Raw genomic sequence first — 16390 nt, forward strand, 5'->3', positions numbered from 1 at the left:
CAAAGTTCAGCTCGAGAAGAAAGAGCGGCCCTGAACCCCACGGGCTCCCGGCCAGCCCCTGCCCACTGCTGCGGGAGCTGGCCACACGCTGCTCCAGGAAGAAGGCGGCAGTGGCTGCACAGGCCTGCAAGGCGTCTGCCCCTGCACCCAGGTGGCCCCTCCCTGCTGACCTCTGTGCACAGCTCCCACGGCTGCGGGCAGGGGCCTGTCCAGCCTCCGGGCTGAGCCCCCTCCTCTCTCCATCCTCCCACCTCCCTTCGCACACAGTGAAGCCAGGATGGGAGCCTGCGAGACAGGGTCTGGTGAGAGGGCAGTGCAACAGCCGCGTGTGAGGCCCCGAGGCTGAGCCCGGCTCCTCCTTTCCCACGTCCAGGATGGGAGCCAGGGGCATGTGGCGGGCACCGGGGCAGTGCTGGCTGAATCTGCTTCATTCAGGACAAGCCCCGGGTGTGGGGTGGAGGAGGAAGAGCTGCCGTGAGCCAGATGTGTAGGAGCCAGGGTGTCACAGAGCCCTGCCCGCTCAGCTGCCTCTGGGGGAGAGAACAGGATCCTGCGGGCACTGCCCAAGAATCTGCCCCAGGGTGGTCTCGGGATCCCACCGCTGCCCCCGGGGCAGGGCTGAGGGTCTCTGTGGCTAACCGCGGCCCACGGGAGCTGCCACGAGGGGTCAGGTGGGTGCTGGGGCCCAGCCCCGGCCGGTCCGCACACGCCGGTCACACCACAGCAGTGAGACGGGGCGAACCGAGGGCCCGAAGCTGCGCCCACTCACCTGAAGGTGCCCGTCACGCCAGAAACGGGGCGGTCAGGGCTACGAGGGGCGCTTCTCGGTTGGATGTGGCAACTGGGTCCAGGAGGGCCTGACCAGCACCTAAACCGACTAGAGGTGAGACCAGGGGCCAGAGCGGCTCTTACCTGGAGCCCGGCAGGTGCTGGGCCTCCTCCCCGGCCGCCCCTCCACGCCGACTCTCCTCCCCGGCCTCCGAGGGCTGCCGGGCCTCAGCCTCCTTTTGCTCACTCGCTCCGCCGCCCCCTCCAGGCAGCCCGTCTGCCGCGTCCACCTGGGGCCCTGAGGTGTGTGCCAGGCACTTGTCGGAAGTGGGGGCTTTGGGCTCCTGCCCGCCGGGGGCGTCTTCGGAGGGCCCGGGGTCTGGGACGCCCAGCGCCGTGGGCAAGGCCTCCGGGGCGGGCCGGACCTCCAGCAGTCCCGCGGCCGAGCCCTTGGCGCAGGCCTTGGCGGAGCCCACGTAACAGGAGCGGATGACGCTTCCCGAGCCGCACTTGCCGCGCAGGCTCTCCGCCGCGTCCTCCCTGCTGCCCGCGCAGCCCCTACAGCACACGCAGGAGTTCAGAAGGCTGTTGGCGGCCGTGGCGCTGAGTTTGTGGGGGCCGCCCTCCGTCCCCTCGGCCGCCGGCTCCCCCGGGGAGACGCCGTTTCCCAGGACTTCTGGGTTGGCGAGGGCAGAGTCCAGGGAGCTGGGCGACTTGGGGTTGAAGATGACCGTGGCCGAGAGCTTCATGCCCCCCGTCCGGTGGGCGATCAGCTCGGCCGTCTGGGCGTCCTCCGCACTCGCCTCCCAGCCATCCAGCTGCGGCTGGAAGTCCGGGCAGTTGCAGGAGCCAGGGCCCACTGCCCGCGTCTGGTCGCCCTGCACGCCGCTGCTGCCGCTCAGGTCCTCCGGCTCGGCCGCGGCGGCTGCTCCGGCCCCCGCCCCTCGGCTCTCCCCGCCCCGCCCTCTCTCCTGGGGGCCGCCCGCCCGCCCACACCGGCCGCCCGGGGGCTCTGCCGCCCCGTCCACATCCTCCATGAAGAACACCCTCCCCTCCTCCTCGTCGCTGCCCGGCGGCAGCCGTGGTCCGCCCGGGGATGCCTGCCCGAGGGCACCGCGCTCGGCGCCCGGCCCGTGCGCGGGGGACTGGCAGGCATTGGGCGGGGACAGGAGAGAGGACATCGCGTCCCCAGCCCTGTGCACCATGCGGCTGAGCTGCTCCAGCTCCTGGTCGTCGTCCTGCACGGAGCACGCCAGCTCCGCCTCTGCGTGCCTGGGCTCCGCCGGGCCGAGGGGTGCGGGCAGGGCGGGCTCCAGGGCAGGGGGCACCGGGGTGTCCGCCCGGATGGGGAACTCCACGTCTTGGGAAATACAGAGGTTCCGTTCCAGCGTGTGAAGCTCCTCCTCGGTCAGGGTCCGCAGCAAATCCCTACAAGCGTCAAGACAGAAAGGAAGAGTGTGGGTCCCAGAGGCCACACCAGCCCCCAGGCCGAGTGGGCTGGCACCAGCAGGAGAGCAACACGGTGTCCACTGCCTGCAATTAACCTCCCACCACGTCGCTTCCTCCACCAAAAGAGGTGCGTCTCCAGGGGTCCCCCGGGCCGCGGGTCAGGACAACAGCCGTGTGGGTGGCTGACGGTGATTCTAGAATGTGCCCTTGCTTAAAAATGAGACTCTGAACTCTCTTGCTGAAAACCCTGATTCTTCGTGATAATATGTTAATAAATTAATAAAAATTGTATTAATAAAATTATAAATTAATAAATCAATTAAAACTTTCAGGAGTGAAAGGATATATATTGGTTTGTATATAGATTTTCATCCTTTGCTTCAACAAATATTACTGAGCACTGCCTATGTGCCAGGCCCTGGGTGACACACAGGAAGACTGGCATGGTCCCTGCTGAGCAGATTCCGTAGGAAGAGACAGATAATAAATATTTACGAGGGAAGACTTAAGTACAATAATGACCACAGCAGCCAAGGAAGGAGCCACCAGAAGGGGGCACAGCAGGGCGCCTTCCCTGGGGGGAGCGGCATTGAACCGACACCCAAGGTGGAGTGACTCTAATGACAACGACGGGGATGCGCCCAAAGTGGGTCCCACAGGCCGGTGTATGCTGCTCTCCACCGGGAAGAGCTCAGGCCTGAGGTCTCAGCGCCTGGTTCAACATCCCAGAGCAGTCGGGGAAACAACGTGGAATGGTGCGCTTCTCAGAACCGCTCAGCTGTGGATCTTCATAAACTGAACACACCCTGCAAACAGCACCCCGATCAGGAAATACAGCGCTACCTGGGCTCCCAGGCGCCCCCCACGTGCCTTCCTGGTCACTCCTCGCCGTGACCACGATCCCGACTACCGCAGCGGTGGTCTCCCCTGCTCTCCTTCTCTAGATAGACGGCAATCTGCGGTCTGCACTCCTCCGTGGCAGGCATGTTTGCCAGTGCTATGTTTGTGCAGAGGTGCCAGATGAAACACAGGACACCCAGTTAGACTGGAATTTCAGATAAACAGCAAATACTTTTTAGAGTAAGTATGTCCAAAATGGCCCCCACTGGGGACATATTTACACTAACAAAGTATTATCGTTTATCTGAAATCTAAATGCACACTTTTTTTTAAACCTTTATGTGCAATTACATTTTATTTTTCCTATGCCTTTGTTCTTTTTTTTTTTTTTTTTTTTTTTGGGTGCTCGGCTTAGTTCCCCCTGACCAGGGATTGAACTTGCACCCTTGGCAGCCGAAGTGCAGAGTCCTAACCACTGGACCACCAGAGAACTCCCCTTAATCGCATATTCTGTTTCCCTTTGCCAGCTCTTGACAACCCTCTCTGGTGAGATTCACGGTCGTTGTAGATCATTCCGTCTCCTGGTGGAAACGCATCACAGTTCACCTCTGAAGCTGTTCCACCCCAGAGGGGCCCTGGCTGCCAGGGACCCACATCTTTGAGCCCCTGTCCTGGGGAGCATGGGGTGTGTTTCTGCAAGCACGCGTGCTGAGTGCTGGTGAGGGGTGTGTCCCCGCCGACAGCCCACAGGGTCCGCTGACAGTTCTGCATGCCCCACACCCTCACGGGCACTTGCACTTTTCCACTTCATCGTCTCTGGTGAGTGTGCAGTGGTATCTCGTCGTGGTTTTAAACTGCTTTATCCTGCTCATTCAGGAGGTCATGCACCCATTTATACGCTGATGGACCGTTAGACAGCCTCTCTGAAGTGCCTGTTCAGGACTTCCACCCATTTTTTATTGGGTTAACTGTCTGTTTCTTACCGACTGACAGGAGTTCTTTATGTATTGTGGATCTGAGTTCTTTATTGGATGTTGTGTCCAACTCTGTGGCCTTTTCACTCTCTCAAAGGTATCTTTTGACAAACTGAAGTTTTAAATTCCAGTAAAGTTCAAAATGTCATTTTATTCTGTGATTAGCGCTTCTGTGCCCTGGTGAAGAAATCTTTGCCTACTCCAAGATCACAAAGATGTACTCGACTTCTCCCTCTGAAAACGTTCTTTTCCTTTCCACGTTTGTATCTGCAGTCTACCTAGAAGTGACGTTTTCATAGGAGTGCATTACAGGTCTTTCTCCTCATATGGATACTTGCTGATTCAGCCATTCATTGGAAAAAGCCAACCATTCTCCACTGTTGTGCTCTGTCACCTCTGTCATGAATCATGCGTTGGTCGCACCAGACCCTCTGTTCCGTTGAACGCCCCGTGCACTACATCTCTGCCAGCACGACTACAGCTATATGGCAGGAAGTGTCTCCGGCCCTGCTCACTTTTTTAATGAAGCACACCCAGCAGAAATGCACACATACGTTCACAAGCTCGGTCACACCAGCACCGTCTGGAAACTACCCAAAAACCATGAAGAGCAGAACAGAACAATAATATTCGTCTTCTTTGTCCTTTTTCTCCAGCAATCTTTTTCTTCTTGGCTGTTCTAGGCCCCTTGCCTTTCTATAGGAATTTTAGAATTAGTTTGTCAATTTCTGCAAAAGAAAAATCCTCCTGGGATTTTGATTGAGGTTGCATTGAATTCATAGATTAATTTGAGAATCACTGATATCTTCTCAATATTAAGTTTTCCACTCCCTGAATATGGAATAGCTATTTATTTAGGTATTTAAAATTTTGTATCAAAAACATTTTGTAACTTTCAGTGGGGTTCTTAGACATCTCAGATTTATGCTAATTAATATTTATTGACACCACTGTAGATATTTAAATTTTTTTATTGTGATAAAATACTTACAAAATTTACCATCTTAACCATTTTAAGTGACAGTTCAGTGGCATTAAGTACATTCATATTGCGGTGCAGCCGTCACCACCATCCGTCCCTGTAACAATTTCATCTTGTCCTCATGAAACAGTAACTCCCTGTTCTCCCCTCCCCCAGCCCCTGGCAACCACAGTTACGCCTTTTGTCTCTATGATTTTGAGGACTCCAGGGACCTCATGTAATTGGAACCATACATTAGCTGTCTTTTTGTGGCTGGCTTATTTCATTTAGCACGTCCACAAAGTTCATCCACATTGCAGCACGCGTCAGGATTTCCTTCCTTTTTAAGGCTGAATAATATCCCAGCGTATGGCTGGACCATGTTTTGCTTACCCATCCATCCGTCAACAGCGGCTCCCATGTCTTAGCTGTTGTTAACGACGCTGCTATGAATACGAGTGTACAAATACCTCTTCAAGATGCTTCTTTCCATTCTTTTCGGTATAAACCCAGAAGTGGAACTGCCGGATCATACGGTAGTTCTACTTTAATTTTTTGAGGAACCTCCACAGCAGCTGCACCATTTTACATTCCCACCAACAGTGCACAAGAGTTCCAATTTCTCCATATCCTCCCCAGCGCTTGTCTTCTGTTTCTTTGATAGCAGCCTCCCTCGTGGGTGTGAGGTGGTGTCTCATTGTGGTTTTGATTTGCGTTTCCCTGACGATCGTGATGCTGAGCATCTTTTCACGTGCTGGGGGCCATTCACGTATCTTCTCTGGAGATGTGTCTATTCAAGTCTCTTGCCCATGTGCATCAGATCATTAGGCTTTTTGTTGTTGAGTTTTAGGAGTTCTCTATATAGTCTAGATACTAACCCCTCAGCAGATACACGATACGCAGATATTTTCTCCCATTCTATGGGTTGCCTTTTTACTCTATTGTAGTGTTTTTTGATGGACAAAATTTTGAAATTTTCACAAAGCTCAATTTGTCTGTTTTTTTCTTCTGTTACCTGTGCCTTTGGTGTTACATCCAAGAAGTCACTGCCAAAATGCAATCTCATGAAGCTTTTTTTTTTTTTTCTCATGAAGCTTTTGTCCTATGTTTTCTTCTAAGAGTTTTATAGTTTTAACTCTTACATTTAGGTCCTTGATTAATTTTGAGTTAATTCATATTTATATGGTGTTAGGTAAGGGTCCAACTTCATATGTGTGTACATGTGTATCTCTTATCAGATTAAGGAAATTCCCTTCTATTTCTAATTTGCTAAGAGATGTTTTCATCATAAAATAGGCATTAATCTTTCAAATTATTTTTCTGTAACTTTCAAAATGATTTGCTTTTTCTTCCTTTTTAAAAAATTAATACAGAAAAACTGATTTTCAAATGTTAAACTATGATGTATATAATTTAAACTCCACAAGACAATTATTGTTTTGTACAGCGCAGATTCATTTATGTTCACTCACATCAGGGTCTTAAGTCTCTCCTGTGCTTCCACATTCCCATCTGAGATTTTTTTCCTTTGCAGGAAGAATTCCAATTAGTTTTTCTTTATGTGCAATCTGCTCATAACCAATTTCTTCAGCTTCGTGTTTCTGAATAACCCACTATATCACCTGCATTTTTTTTTTTTTTTTTTTTTTGCAGTACGCGGGGCTCTCACTGTTGTGGCCTCTCCCGTTGCGGAGCACAGGCTCCGGACGCGCAGGCTCAGTGGCCATGGCTCACGGGCCCAGCCGCTCCATGGCATGTGGGATCTTCCCGGACCGGGGTACTAACCCGTGTGCCCTGCATCGGCAGGCGGACTCCCAACCACTGCGCCACCGGGGAAGCCCCAACTGCATTTTTGAAGGGTATTTTTCCTGGTTGTAAAATCCTGACTGGCAGCTATTTTCTTTCAGCACTTTATTATATTTTTTAAAATATTTACTTATTTATTTTGGCTGCGCCAGGTTGTGGCACGAGGGGTCCTCGTTGCCACATGTGGGATCTTCGTTGCGGCATGTGGGATCTTCTTAGTTGTGGCATAGGGGATCTTTAGTTGCAACATGGGGGATCTTTAGTTGTGGCGTGCAGGATCTTTTAGTTGTGGCATGCATGCAGGACTTAGTTCCCCGACCAGGGATCGAACCCAGGTCCCCTGCATTGGGAGTGCAGAGTCCCAACCACTGGACCACCAGGGAAGTCCCGCTTTCAGCACTTTAAATATATATCATTTCATTGCCTTCTGGCTTTCATCGTTTTTGAGAAGACAGCTGTTGATGTACACTCTTTTCAAAGTAATATGTCCTTTTCCTCTAGCTGTGTTTAAGGTTTTTTCTTTGTTTTCAGCAATTTTACTGTGATATACCCAGATGTGTTTTGTGTTCATCTTGCTTGTAGTTTTCTTCAACAGTCTCCTGAATCTGTGGACAGAGATTTTTCTTCAATTTTGGAAAATTCTTGGCCATTATTTCTTTGAATACTGCTTCTGCCCATTTTCTCCATTCCTTCCTTCTGATTCCAGTTATGTGCGTCAGCCTTTTGAGTACGTCACATGTCTCTGACGTTCTGGACTCTTCCCCTGCCCAAGTCCCCAGCATCTGGTGTCTCCCCCCCTCCCCCTCCCCCCATGGCCACTCCCAGCCGTGGCCCAGGCCACACGCTTCCCTTCCTGGCCCAGCGTCGTCCATCCTCTCCCCTCCTTCCTTGTCTCCTCTCCCAGCCGGATACCCAGAGAGGGCAGGAGCCTCGGCCTCTGGGTCCAGGGTCAGGTCCTGCTAGGGACACTCAACTGTGGCTCGCCCACCCTGTGCCCACTGACCCTCCAAGGACCCCCCGGGTCACTCCTCACTGGATTCAGAGCACGTTTGGCTTGCGGTGGGGCGAAGGGCAGTTTGGAGCAGGCTTCTGTGCTCTCTGGCCCCCAGAAAGGACAGGCACCAGCAGAGGAGAGCCACCCTAGGCTGGGAAGTCCCGCCAGACCCAGGAAGGGCGTGGCAGGGGTCCACGGGGTCAGCCCTGGACCGACAGCCTGGGAAGGGGGCTTCTCGGAGACCAGGGACCGTGGTAGGAAAGACCTTGGCGTCTGAGGCCACGGGGCCAGGGAGGTGCTCAGAGGACATGCGGCCGCAGCCCCCTGCTGTCCCACCCCTGCAGGAGCCGGGCCCTGTCAGCTCACAGAGGTCACCAGCCGTGAGGGCTCCACACAACTTGACGTGAGGTTTCTCAAGGGAAGGCTGAGGTCAGGGGTGCTGGCTGGAGGGCCGGCTGCTGAAGGGCAAGGGAGGCCCTCAGGGCAGAGCTCGGTTACCCAGGCCAGATGTCACAAGCCCACAGGACAGCACAGATGGTGCCAGCGCCACCCAGGGATAGTCAGGGGGTGGGCAGGATGAGCCACAGCATGCGGGCGCCCGCTGGTCACTCAGAACTGAGCACTTCACCCCCTAAACTAGTCAAAGAACTAGTAACAGCCCCCAACCTGGGCGCCAGCCCCAGCCAATGTGGAGGGCGTGGCCTGGCCCAGGGGGACATCCTCCCCTTGCAGGCTGCATGGCCCTGGTCCGGCCCACACCACCCCAGTTTCAGGGCCTCGCCTGTAAGATAGGCCCCATCTGTCTCGCGGGGCCATGGAGACGTTTCTGTGAGAAACCAGAAGAGGGCCTGGCTTCCAGGCCCTTAGCCAGGGCAGCCGCTGTCTTAGGACCGGACATCTGCGTAAAGGTCTTAACGCTACCGGCCAAGAACAAAGAACTTGTTCTGTGAGGGAGGAAGGGTGTGGGGTTAAAGGAGCTCCAAACAGTAGAAACCAGGAGCCGACGACAGAGACCACGGTCCCAGCACCCCCGCGGTGGACAGAAGGTAAAGAATTAGCTCACACAGAAGCGTGAGGTTTACCACCCTCTAAAGCTCGGCAGGGACAAGCTACCCACCGTTGAGGTGTCCAGTAAAGGCAAAGCAAGACCAGCCTTGTCCAGAGAGGTCATTGCCAACCCCCAGGAGCAGTCACAGAAGGGAGGGGGCTCAGAGGCAAACACCGCCCTCCCCTCCCCTTCCCTCTCTCACCCCCCCACCCCCACCCCCCACCCCGCCAACCTGATTTTCCGCAGCAACGTGTGGAAGGGCCGGAAGAGCTCGGACATGTCCTCTGCCTTGCGGTCCAGGTTCAGGGGTCCATCCGCATAGACCACGAGGCCACTGCATCCAAGACAGAAAGCCAGCCTGACGTCAAGTCCTGCAGCCGCGTGGCCAGCCCAGACCACACCCCGCACACGCTTCCCCTCTGCGATCGAGTCGTAAATAAGTTTAGAAAGAAGCAGTGAAAATTATGACCCAGATTTTATCCTCTTTCGAAGTTGATTAGCCTATGTCCGTTTGAGGGATCATAAAATAATGATAAAAATATGGCTGCACACCTCCCAGCCGCAATCAGATAAATCAGCATCAAGGTTTGTTGCTAAAATCTGCCTCCTTGAAAATGGAAACACTGGATTTGTGTTTAAATATACCACAAATGCAGAGGTTGGTGAGAACTGGCCCTGGAACCATCTACTCTAAAAGGGAAACAGGAGTTGGAGGTGAAGCCCAGCCCAGCCCTCCACCAGCGTGGAGCCCTGACCCCAGGGCTGGCCCCTGGGGGTGTGGGTCCTGCAGGAGCATGGCGCAGACAGGGCAAGATTTTTCCAGACAGCGCCCCGCAGACTGTCCTCCCAGCTCTCCCACCTCTCCCTCGTTCCATCCACACGCCCCAGGTCCAGGGGCTGCCCGAGACTTTCCAACTCACACTTGCCACAGGCTCTCGCGGTTCCCGGCCCCACCAGGCTGTGAATGTCGTGTCCCGGCCGCTGTCTCCAAAGCCCCCTTCCCCTCCCAGCACTCTGGCCCACGGTCAGGCACCCTTCAAGATGGGGGCAGCCTCCTGTCACCCCTCAGGCAGGATGGACCCTCCTGCTGGGCGTCCCCGTGCCTCGAGAGGACCCCCTTCACTGGACTGGGCCCCACGGCCCATCTGGCTCTGCCCAGATGCCAGCTCCGGGTGCCCCAATTCCACGGCAGGGGGTCCCGTGTTCACCTCCGTAGCCACAGCCCCACCCATCTCCAGGCGCGTGACCATCATTCCAGATCCGTCTCTCGGAGAGAGGACCTATCCCTGAGGACCCTTCTCTGGATGCCTCCTGCACCTCTTGGGTGCCCAGGGACCGTCCACCCGTGAACACGGGCCTGTCCCCTCGCGGCCCCATGGCGCATAGGTCGGCGCCTCGGGGGCTTGTCTGTGTAAATGAGGAGCCGCTGGCACGTCTCTGAGGACGAACAGGATCTTATTTCAGGCCTCAGGGTCTGGTCACCCATCCAGCTGGGAGCCCCCATTACTTCTGGAAAACACCCAGTTCAGTGAGAAAAACTGAAAAACAAAGTTGAACGAGGAGACTGTTTTCCCCTAAAAAAAAGGTTGGTTTCATGGGCAAAAAGATTTCCTTTTTTTCTAAAAACAGGAAAAACATGGGCTGTGAGGCCCCCCTGGGGCACACCTGGCCGTGACCATCATGACCAGTGGCCTCCAGGCCCCTAGGAGAGACCAGCTCGAGGGCCTGTGTCCTGAGCCAGCGGAGGGCAGAGGGCACGGCTGGGCCTCCATTCCTTCTGGGCTGCTTCACGGATCTTCCATGAGCTAACGGTCATGGTTCAATTAACCGTGTTTGAGGGACGATTTCCCAAGGCAGAGCCTTAACTTGGTGGGTAAATGCAGCGGTCTCAGGGCAAAGGCAGAGTGAAAACAGGCAGAAGAAAGAGTTTGGGGAATCCTGGCCATCTCCTCTTTCAGAAAGCAGTGACGGGGGCAGGGAGGGACCCTGTCTCCTCTCCTAGGTCCTGGGGAGGCGTGGGCTGCCCCCCAGTGAGCAAGCAGGGTCCCTCCTGCCCAGCACGGCCTCCATGGAGCTGCGAGCCCCGGAAAAGAATCCATTCAGCAGGAGAAGTCTGTGCACAGACCCCTAAAGCCACCGTGCCCACCCCCTCTGGTGGGAGACCGGGGGACCTAGGCCATTCCCGCGGCTCTGTCCAGCGGTGCTCGCACGTGCCGGAGCACCCAGGGTTCCCTCCCGCTCAGCAGCTCTGGGAAGTGACGCCAACTGCCAGGACAGGCAGAGAGGAGGTCGTGGGGCGGCCACGTTTCTGCGTCCCCATGACGGGGCACCCCTGCGGACAAGGGTGAGGCTGGTCTTCGTGTCCCAGGAGGAGCGCATCAGATACCTGTTCAGTGTCCAGCTGGCCCGGGTGCTGATGCAACGGGCGGGGGTGGGAAGGGAAGATGGGGGGAACCAGGCCTGGAAATAAGCCATCAGGGGGAGAGCTTCAGCCCCACAGGGCTGGTGACCCTGGCATCGCGCCCTCTCAGCCCACGTCCATGCAAGGCAGCCCCACAGTGGAGCCTGGCAGGCACGTGGCTGGGCCCGGGGGTGCCCCGGCATAATGCGGGGGACGGTGAGGGGTCGGCCCAGGTCCAGCTCGCGTGGGCCGGGGGGAGCACGCCCGGCATGGAGGGAGGGCCCGCCCCACCCCCACTCTTTAGGTGTCTTTCACTTTCTTGGTAATGTCCTTTGATGCACAGATTTTAAATTTTGATAAAGTCCAATGTATTATTTTTAAAAATTTGTTGCTCATGCTTTTGGTGTCAAATCTAAGAATCCACCACCAAATCTCAGAAGACAAAGATTCACCTCGTCATAGACACACTACTATATATAAAATAGGTAACTCATAAGGACCTACTGTAGAGCACAGGGAACTCTACTCAATACTCCATAATGACCTATATGGGAAAAGAGTGGATATATATGTATACGTGTAACCGATTCACTTTGCTGTACACCTGAACCTAACACAGCATTGTAAACCAGCCATACTCCCATAAAAATTAAATTAAAAAGAAGAAAAAGAAGAAAAGAGAAAGATTCACCTGTGTGTTGGTCAGAGTTCTCCAGAGAAAGGTGACCGACACACATGCACGTGCCCACACACACACACACACACACGGTTGCACGACGTGAATGTACTTAATGCCATTGTGTACGTTCAGAAAGGGTTAAAATGGTCAGTTTTATGTCATGCATATTTTATCACAATAAAAAAGTAACATTTATTGCTTTGATTTCTGTTACAAAACTTATACCTATCATGTTCAGAAATTTAGTAGAGACACACTGGTGATGATTTTTGTACTTGATACACTAGGAATTCTTCCCTGACATTTGGGATTCATCTTTCATGTTGTTTAAATAGCTAGAGTATCATTTTTAATCAATCCCTTCATTCCGGGTCTATACCCCCCCCCATCAAATTTTTATGATTAAAACGTCAGTGAAAAACTTTACAAATTCATATTCGTGCCCTGTCAGATCAGCACAACAAAATTCTGCGAAAATTCACTGCGCTACCACCTGCCGGGCACTAAGGACACGTGAGTGAGTGCAGGTGAGCACCCCTGCCCCGTGACACTTATAGGCCCATGGGGGAGACACAAGTCACCCAAATCCTGTTTACACGAAATATCCGAACAGGCAAATCTACAGAGAGATGGGATTACGGGGGTGGAGGTGATGGCTGAGGGGTAAGTGGTATCTTTTCAGTGATGATGACGCCCTGAAATTAGTGGTGACGGTTGCACAACTCTGCAAATTGACTAAAAACCACTGAATCGTACACTTCAAACGGGTGAGTCATATGGTACGTGAATTTTATCTCAATAACATGGCTTAAAAGTAATCTCCTGGGAGGAAACATGGGAACACCCTGTGCAGGAAGTGGTGAGCACCCAGGAAGGGAGTGGGCGGCAGGTGAGGCGGGGAGAGAAGGTTGGAGGGGACCTTGAGATTGCAGAGGGCCGGGCAGGGGGCATTGTCCACACTCGCCTTTGCTCCCACAGGCTGGAGCCACAGGAAGGCCCGAGCCCTCGGCTGCCAAGAAGCAGGTGGGCCAGGGGACTGGACGGGAACCTTCACTGGCCCGGGAGAAGAGATCCACCCCAGACGGTCCCTGCACCAAACCCCCAACCGCACCCCAGCATCCAGAATACTCCACGGCAACTGCTTGCCTTGTGTACGTGTGTGCCTCCCTCACGATCATCCCCATATCTCTGGGGACAAGCACAGGACCGGCATGCAGTAGGTGCTTAATACATGCTCACAGGTGAATCCAGGAAGGAGTGAGTCCTGGGCCCCAAGCTGGGCAGCAGTGGCCTCTGTGGACAACAAGGAATTGAGAGAGGGAGCTGGGTGGCTGCACTGTGGGTCCCACAGGGACCCTGTGAGCATCTCTGAAGGGGGCGGCTGGCTCCAGGACCAGCTGCTTACAAGCCAGTTCTCCCCACTCCTTCTGGTTAAGCCTGGCACTCCTCAGATCCTCAGACCCACAGCCTGGCTGCGAGGTTGGAGACCTGCTTCTGTTGGGGGGCTGGGGGCTCTAGGGGGCCTGAGGGCTTCTCAGTGGCTGCCGTGAAGCCCCCAGACTCTGGGCTCCTGCCCCGCCTCCACTTCAACTTCAGACCCAGCCTCTCCTCGCTGCGACTCAGAGCCTCCCCTCATGACCTCAGAGGTCCCGCGGCTCCGCTTCCAGGCCTCTCTCCAGCCTAAGCTGGAGAGGACCCCACGCGAGGCCTCCAGGAGGTGCCCGACAGGAAAAAGGCCCCACCCAGGGCACTCCCGAGACAAGGACCCAGACAAGTTCAGGTGTCAGAAGGTGGCCTGAGGTCAGCAGAGAGGGCCCAGTGACCCCACTCAGGGAGAAGCCTTGGAAGGCCAGCTCGGTGAGCACGGCGAGGCTGGACAGTACCACCCTGCACACCCTAGCCTTGGGCCGCCGGCACCGGGGAGCCTCAAGGAGCTGAGCACATACCACGGACTCGAGCGTGGAAACCCAGAAACATGTGTTTCTGTTCAACGTCCTTGCTTTTATCTTAAGACGGGCGTGCTGTCTAAGAGACTCTGGCCCTCCCCCGAGGTTTAGAACAGGTTCCCTCTAAGACGGTGGAAACTGACGGGAGGTTCTGGAAAGGTTCTGGCTCCTCCCAAGACCACTGCAGAGACGTCCCAGAGGGAAGGCAGCTCTGGAGCACAGTGAGGCCAGGAGGAGCGAGGTGGGGGCCAGGCCGGTCCCCAAGCCCAAGGCGAGACTCAAATGTGGGGAGCTGACCCTGCACACCGGAGGCGGCCGCTCAGGCTTCCCCGAGTGCTGGGCACTGGCAGCCCCACCCCGCCTGCCCACCTCCCCGGGCCCTCCTCGCCAAGTCCGCTCTGCGCTTCACGGCACGTCAGGCTCCCCGCCACGACACCTCCACAGTCCCGGGCAGTGGAAGTCGCTTCTGGCTCGGCCCAGGGTCGTCTGCCTGGCCTGCTCCCCACCCCTCCCGCACGCGGCACACGACTCGTCCAGCTCCCTGCGGTCCAGGGACGCCCCTCTGTCCCAGAGGCTGGCCCATCCTGCAGCGCTGCCACCGCCCCACGGACCTGCCGTAGGAGGTGCTCACCCGCAGTGAGTTCTCCCCAGGGCCTGTGCCTCTGTGTCCCCCGCACGCTCCCCAGGCCAGTCCACTGACATCCACACCTACAACCGGCTCCCGGCCTAGCTGCACCCCAGCTGCCCCCCGGGCGCCCGTGCCTACCTGCCCCACGCTCCCTCACCTGGAGGGAGGGAAGGCGGTCTGTGTCTGGGAGTCCGGGTGCGGCTGAGCAGAGTGGACCAAGCCCAGAACAGCTGGGCTCTGACCCTGGCTCTGAGAGGCTCCGCAAGGCTCAGCACATGACCAAGTACTTCCTGTCAAGCGTGCTTGACGACTGACCCCACGTGCTGCCGTGACACCTTTGAGGCCACAGACCCCAGAGGCCTAACCCAGCGCTCCCCTGCTCTCAGCAGCCGCGCGCCCACCCCATCGCAAGGCCGGCTGCCGCCCACCTGCCCCTCACCCAACAGGCTCCACCTCCCTGCCAGCCCATGAATCCTCCAAACACGCCCACCACGTCCTCCGGCGGGGACCAGGGGCACCTCACCTCCCGTCCCTTCAAAGCCGCTCCCACAGCCCCTGATGGGGCCCCTGTGCCTGAGTGTGGGGGCCTCTTCCCAGGGCTGGGGGTGCACGTGGCTGTCATGCTCACCCGTCCTGCACCATCTAGGCTGGCTGAGCGGGAGGCACTCGGAACACCTGGTTCCTTGTCTGCTGGGACAAGGGCAGGACCACCTGGCAGCTGCCCTGGGGTGGCTGAGCAGCCCCCTTCAGGGTACACGTACCATTTACCACCACCCAGAGAGGCCTGGCACCACGGACCCGATGTTCCTGCCAGGTTTCTGAGAAACGACGGTCCCAGGCAGGGGAACACTCACCACACGATGGCCAACCTGGGGATGGTGAACATGAGGGCTGGCTCGTAGTCATCAATCATGTCCTGGGTCAGGTACCCGAAGTCCAGGGCCCTGGCAGGGGAGAGAGAGAGTGAGCAGGGGCGACCCACGGCCAGACAGGGCAGGGCAAGGCAGCCGTGCAACCCTCACCCACGTCGGCGCTTGGGGGCCAGCTGCTGGACGAGCCCCGCTCTGCAAGTTCCGGCGCAGGGGGCTGACGCTTGGCCTGCCCCATCTTCCCAATTCCTGACCCCACTGCTGACGGAAGAAGCAGGGGTGAGTGAGGGGTGCTCGCCGAGGGGAGCTAGTGAGGACAGCTGGGCTGTCAGGCACCCAAAGCGGAAGGATAAACGTGGAGCAGAAACACTGCTCTGAACCATTTCACACGGCGAAGAAACCCGAATTGCTCTCCCGGATTTCTCTCTTGCAGGTATATGAACCGCTTTCTCTACGTGCGTGAGCAAGTGCTGCTGGCGTCGTCATGTTCTAAATAAAGGGTATTTCCTGTCATCTTATTCTTGAGTGACTTGAAATATCTCTCAGCGTACAACAGTGAATAATTCGTCTTTAAAATTAACAAACTGACGACGTGATATTAGAAACCTTCAAAACTTACCCACTACTGAAGTGCAAGTCACATATAAGGAACATTCTGGATTAAATCTTAGTCCCAAAGTCTATTCAGAAAATCTGACTTCAAATCTGACCCCACACGCCCCATACAAGCCACGATGAGAATAGTGATGATTCACCTCCAAAACCCAGCTCAGCAAAGGTTCCATCCTGGCCTGTAGGGAAGAAGAGTGGACAAAACGAAAGCAGGAGGTGGGGAGTGAGGGCCACCAGGTGTCTCCCAGAGCCAAGATGAGGAGAGGAAGAGGTGAGGAGATGGGGAGGTGAGGAGGTGAGGAGAGGAGGAGTGGAGGTGAAGAGGTATGCAGGTGATGAGGTGAGATGGAGGGAGGAGAAAGGAGGGGAGAAGGTGAGGAAGTGATGAGGTGAGGGAGGTGAAGGAGGTGAGGAG

General features: G+C 55.8%; 1 protein-coding gene across 2 annotated transcripts in view; it reads right to left on the reverse strand.

Moving 5' to 3' along the window:
* ZFYVE28 (zinc finger FYVE-type containing 28) overlaps positions 1 to 16390 on the reverse strand; it is a 63332-nt gene that overhangs the window by 29948 nt on the left and 16994 nt on the right. The window contains exons 5-7 of one of the 2 annotated variants that reach the window (XM_032632782.1): positions 15349 to 15438; positions 9073 to 9174; positions 913 to 2196 (exon numbers count right to left, since the gene is read on the reverse strand). In XM_032632782.1, coding sequence (XP_032488673.1) covers positions 913 to 2196; positions 9073 to 9174; positions 15349 to 15438 — 1476 coding nt within the window. The remainder of the gene's footprint in view (positions 1 to 912; positions 2197 to 9072; positions 9175 to 15348; positions 15439 to 16390) is intronic. The other variant, XM_032632783.1, reaches the window with a different exon arrangement.

Source organism: Phocoena sinus, chromosome 5 (genome assembly GCF_008692025.1).
Source record: "Phocoena sinus isolate mPhoSin1 chromosome 5, mPhoSin1.pri, whole genome shotgun sequence".
In the NCBI taxonomy this organism is placed as follows: Eukaryota; Metazoa; Chordata; class Mammalia; order Artiodactyla; family Phocoenidae; genus Phocoena; species Phocoena sinus.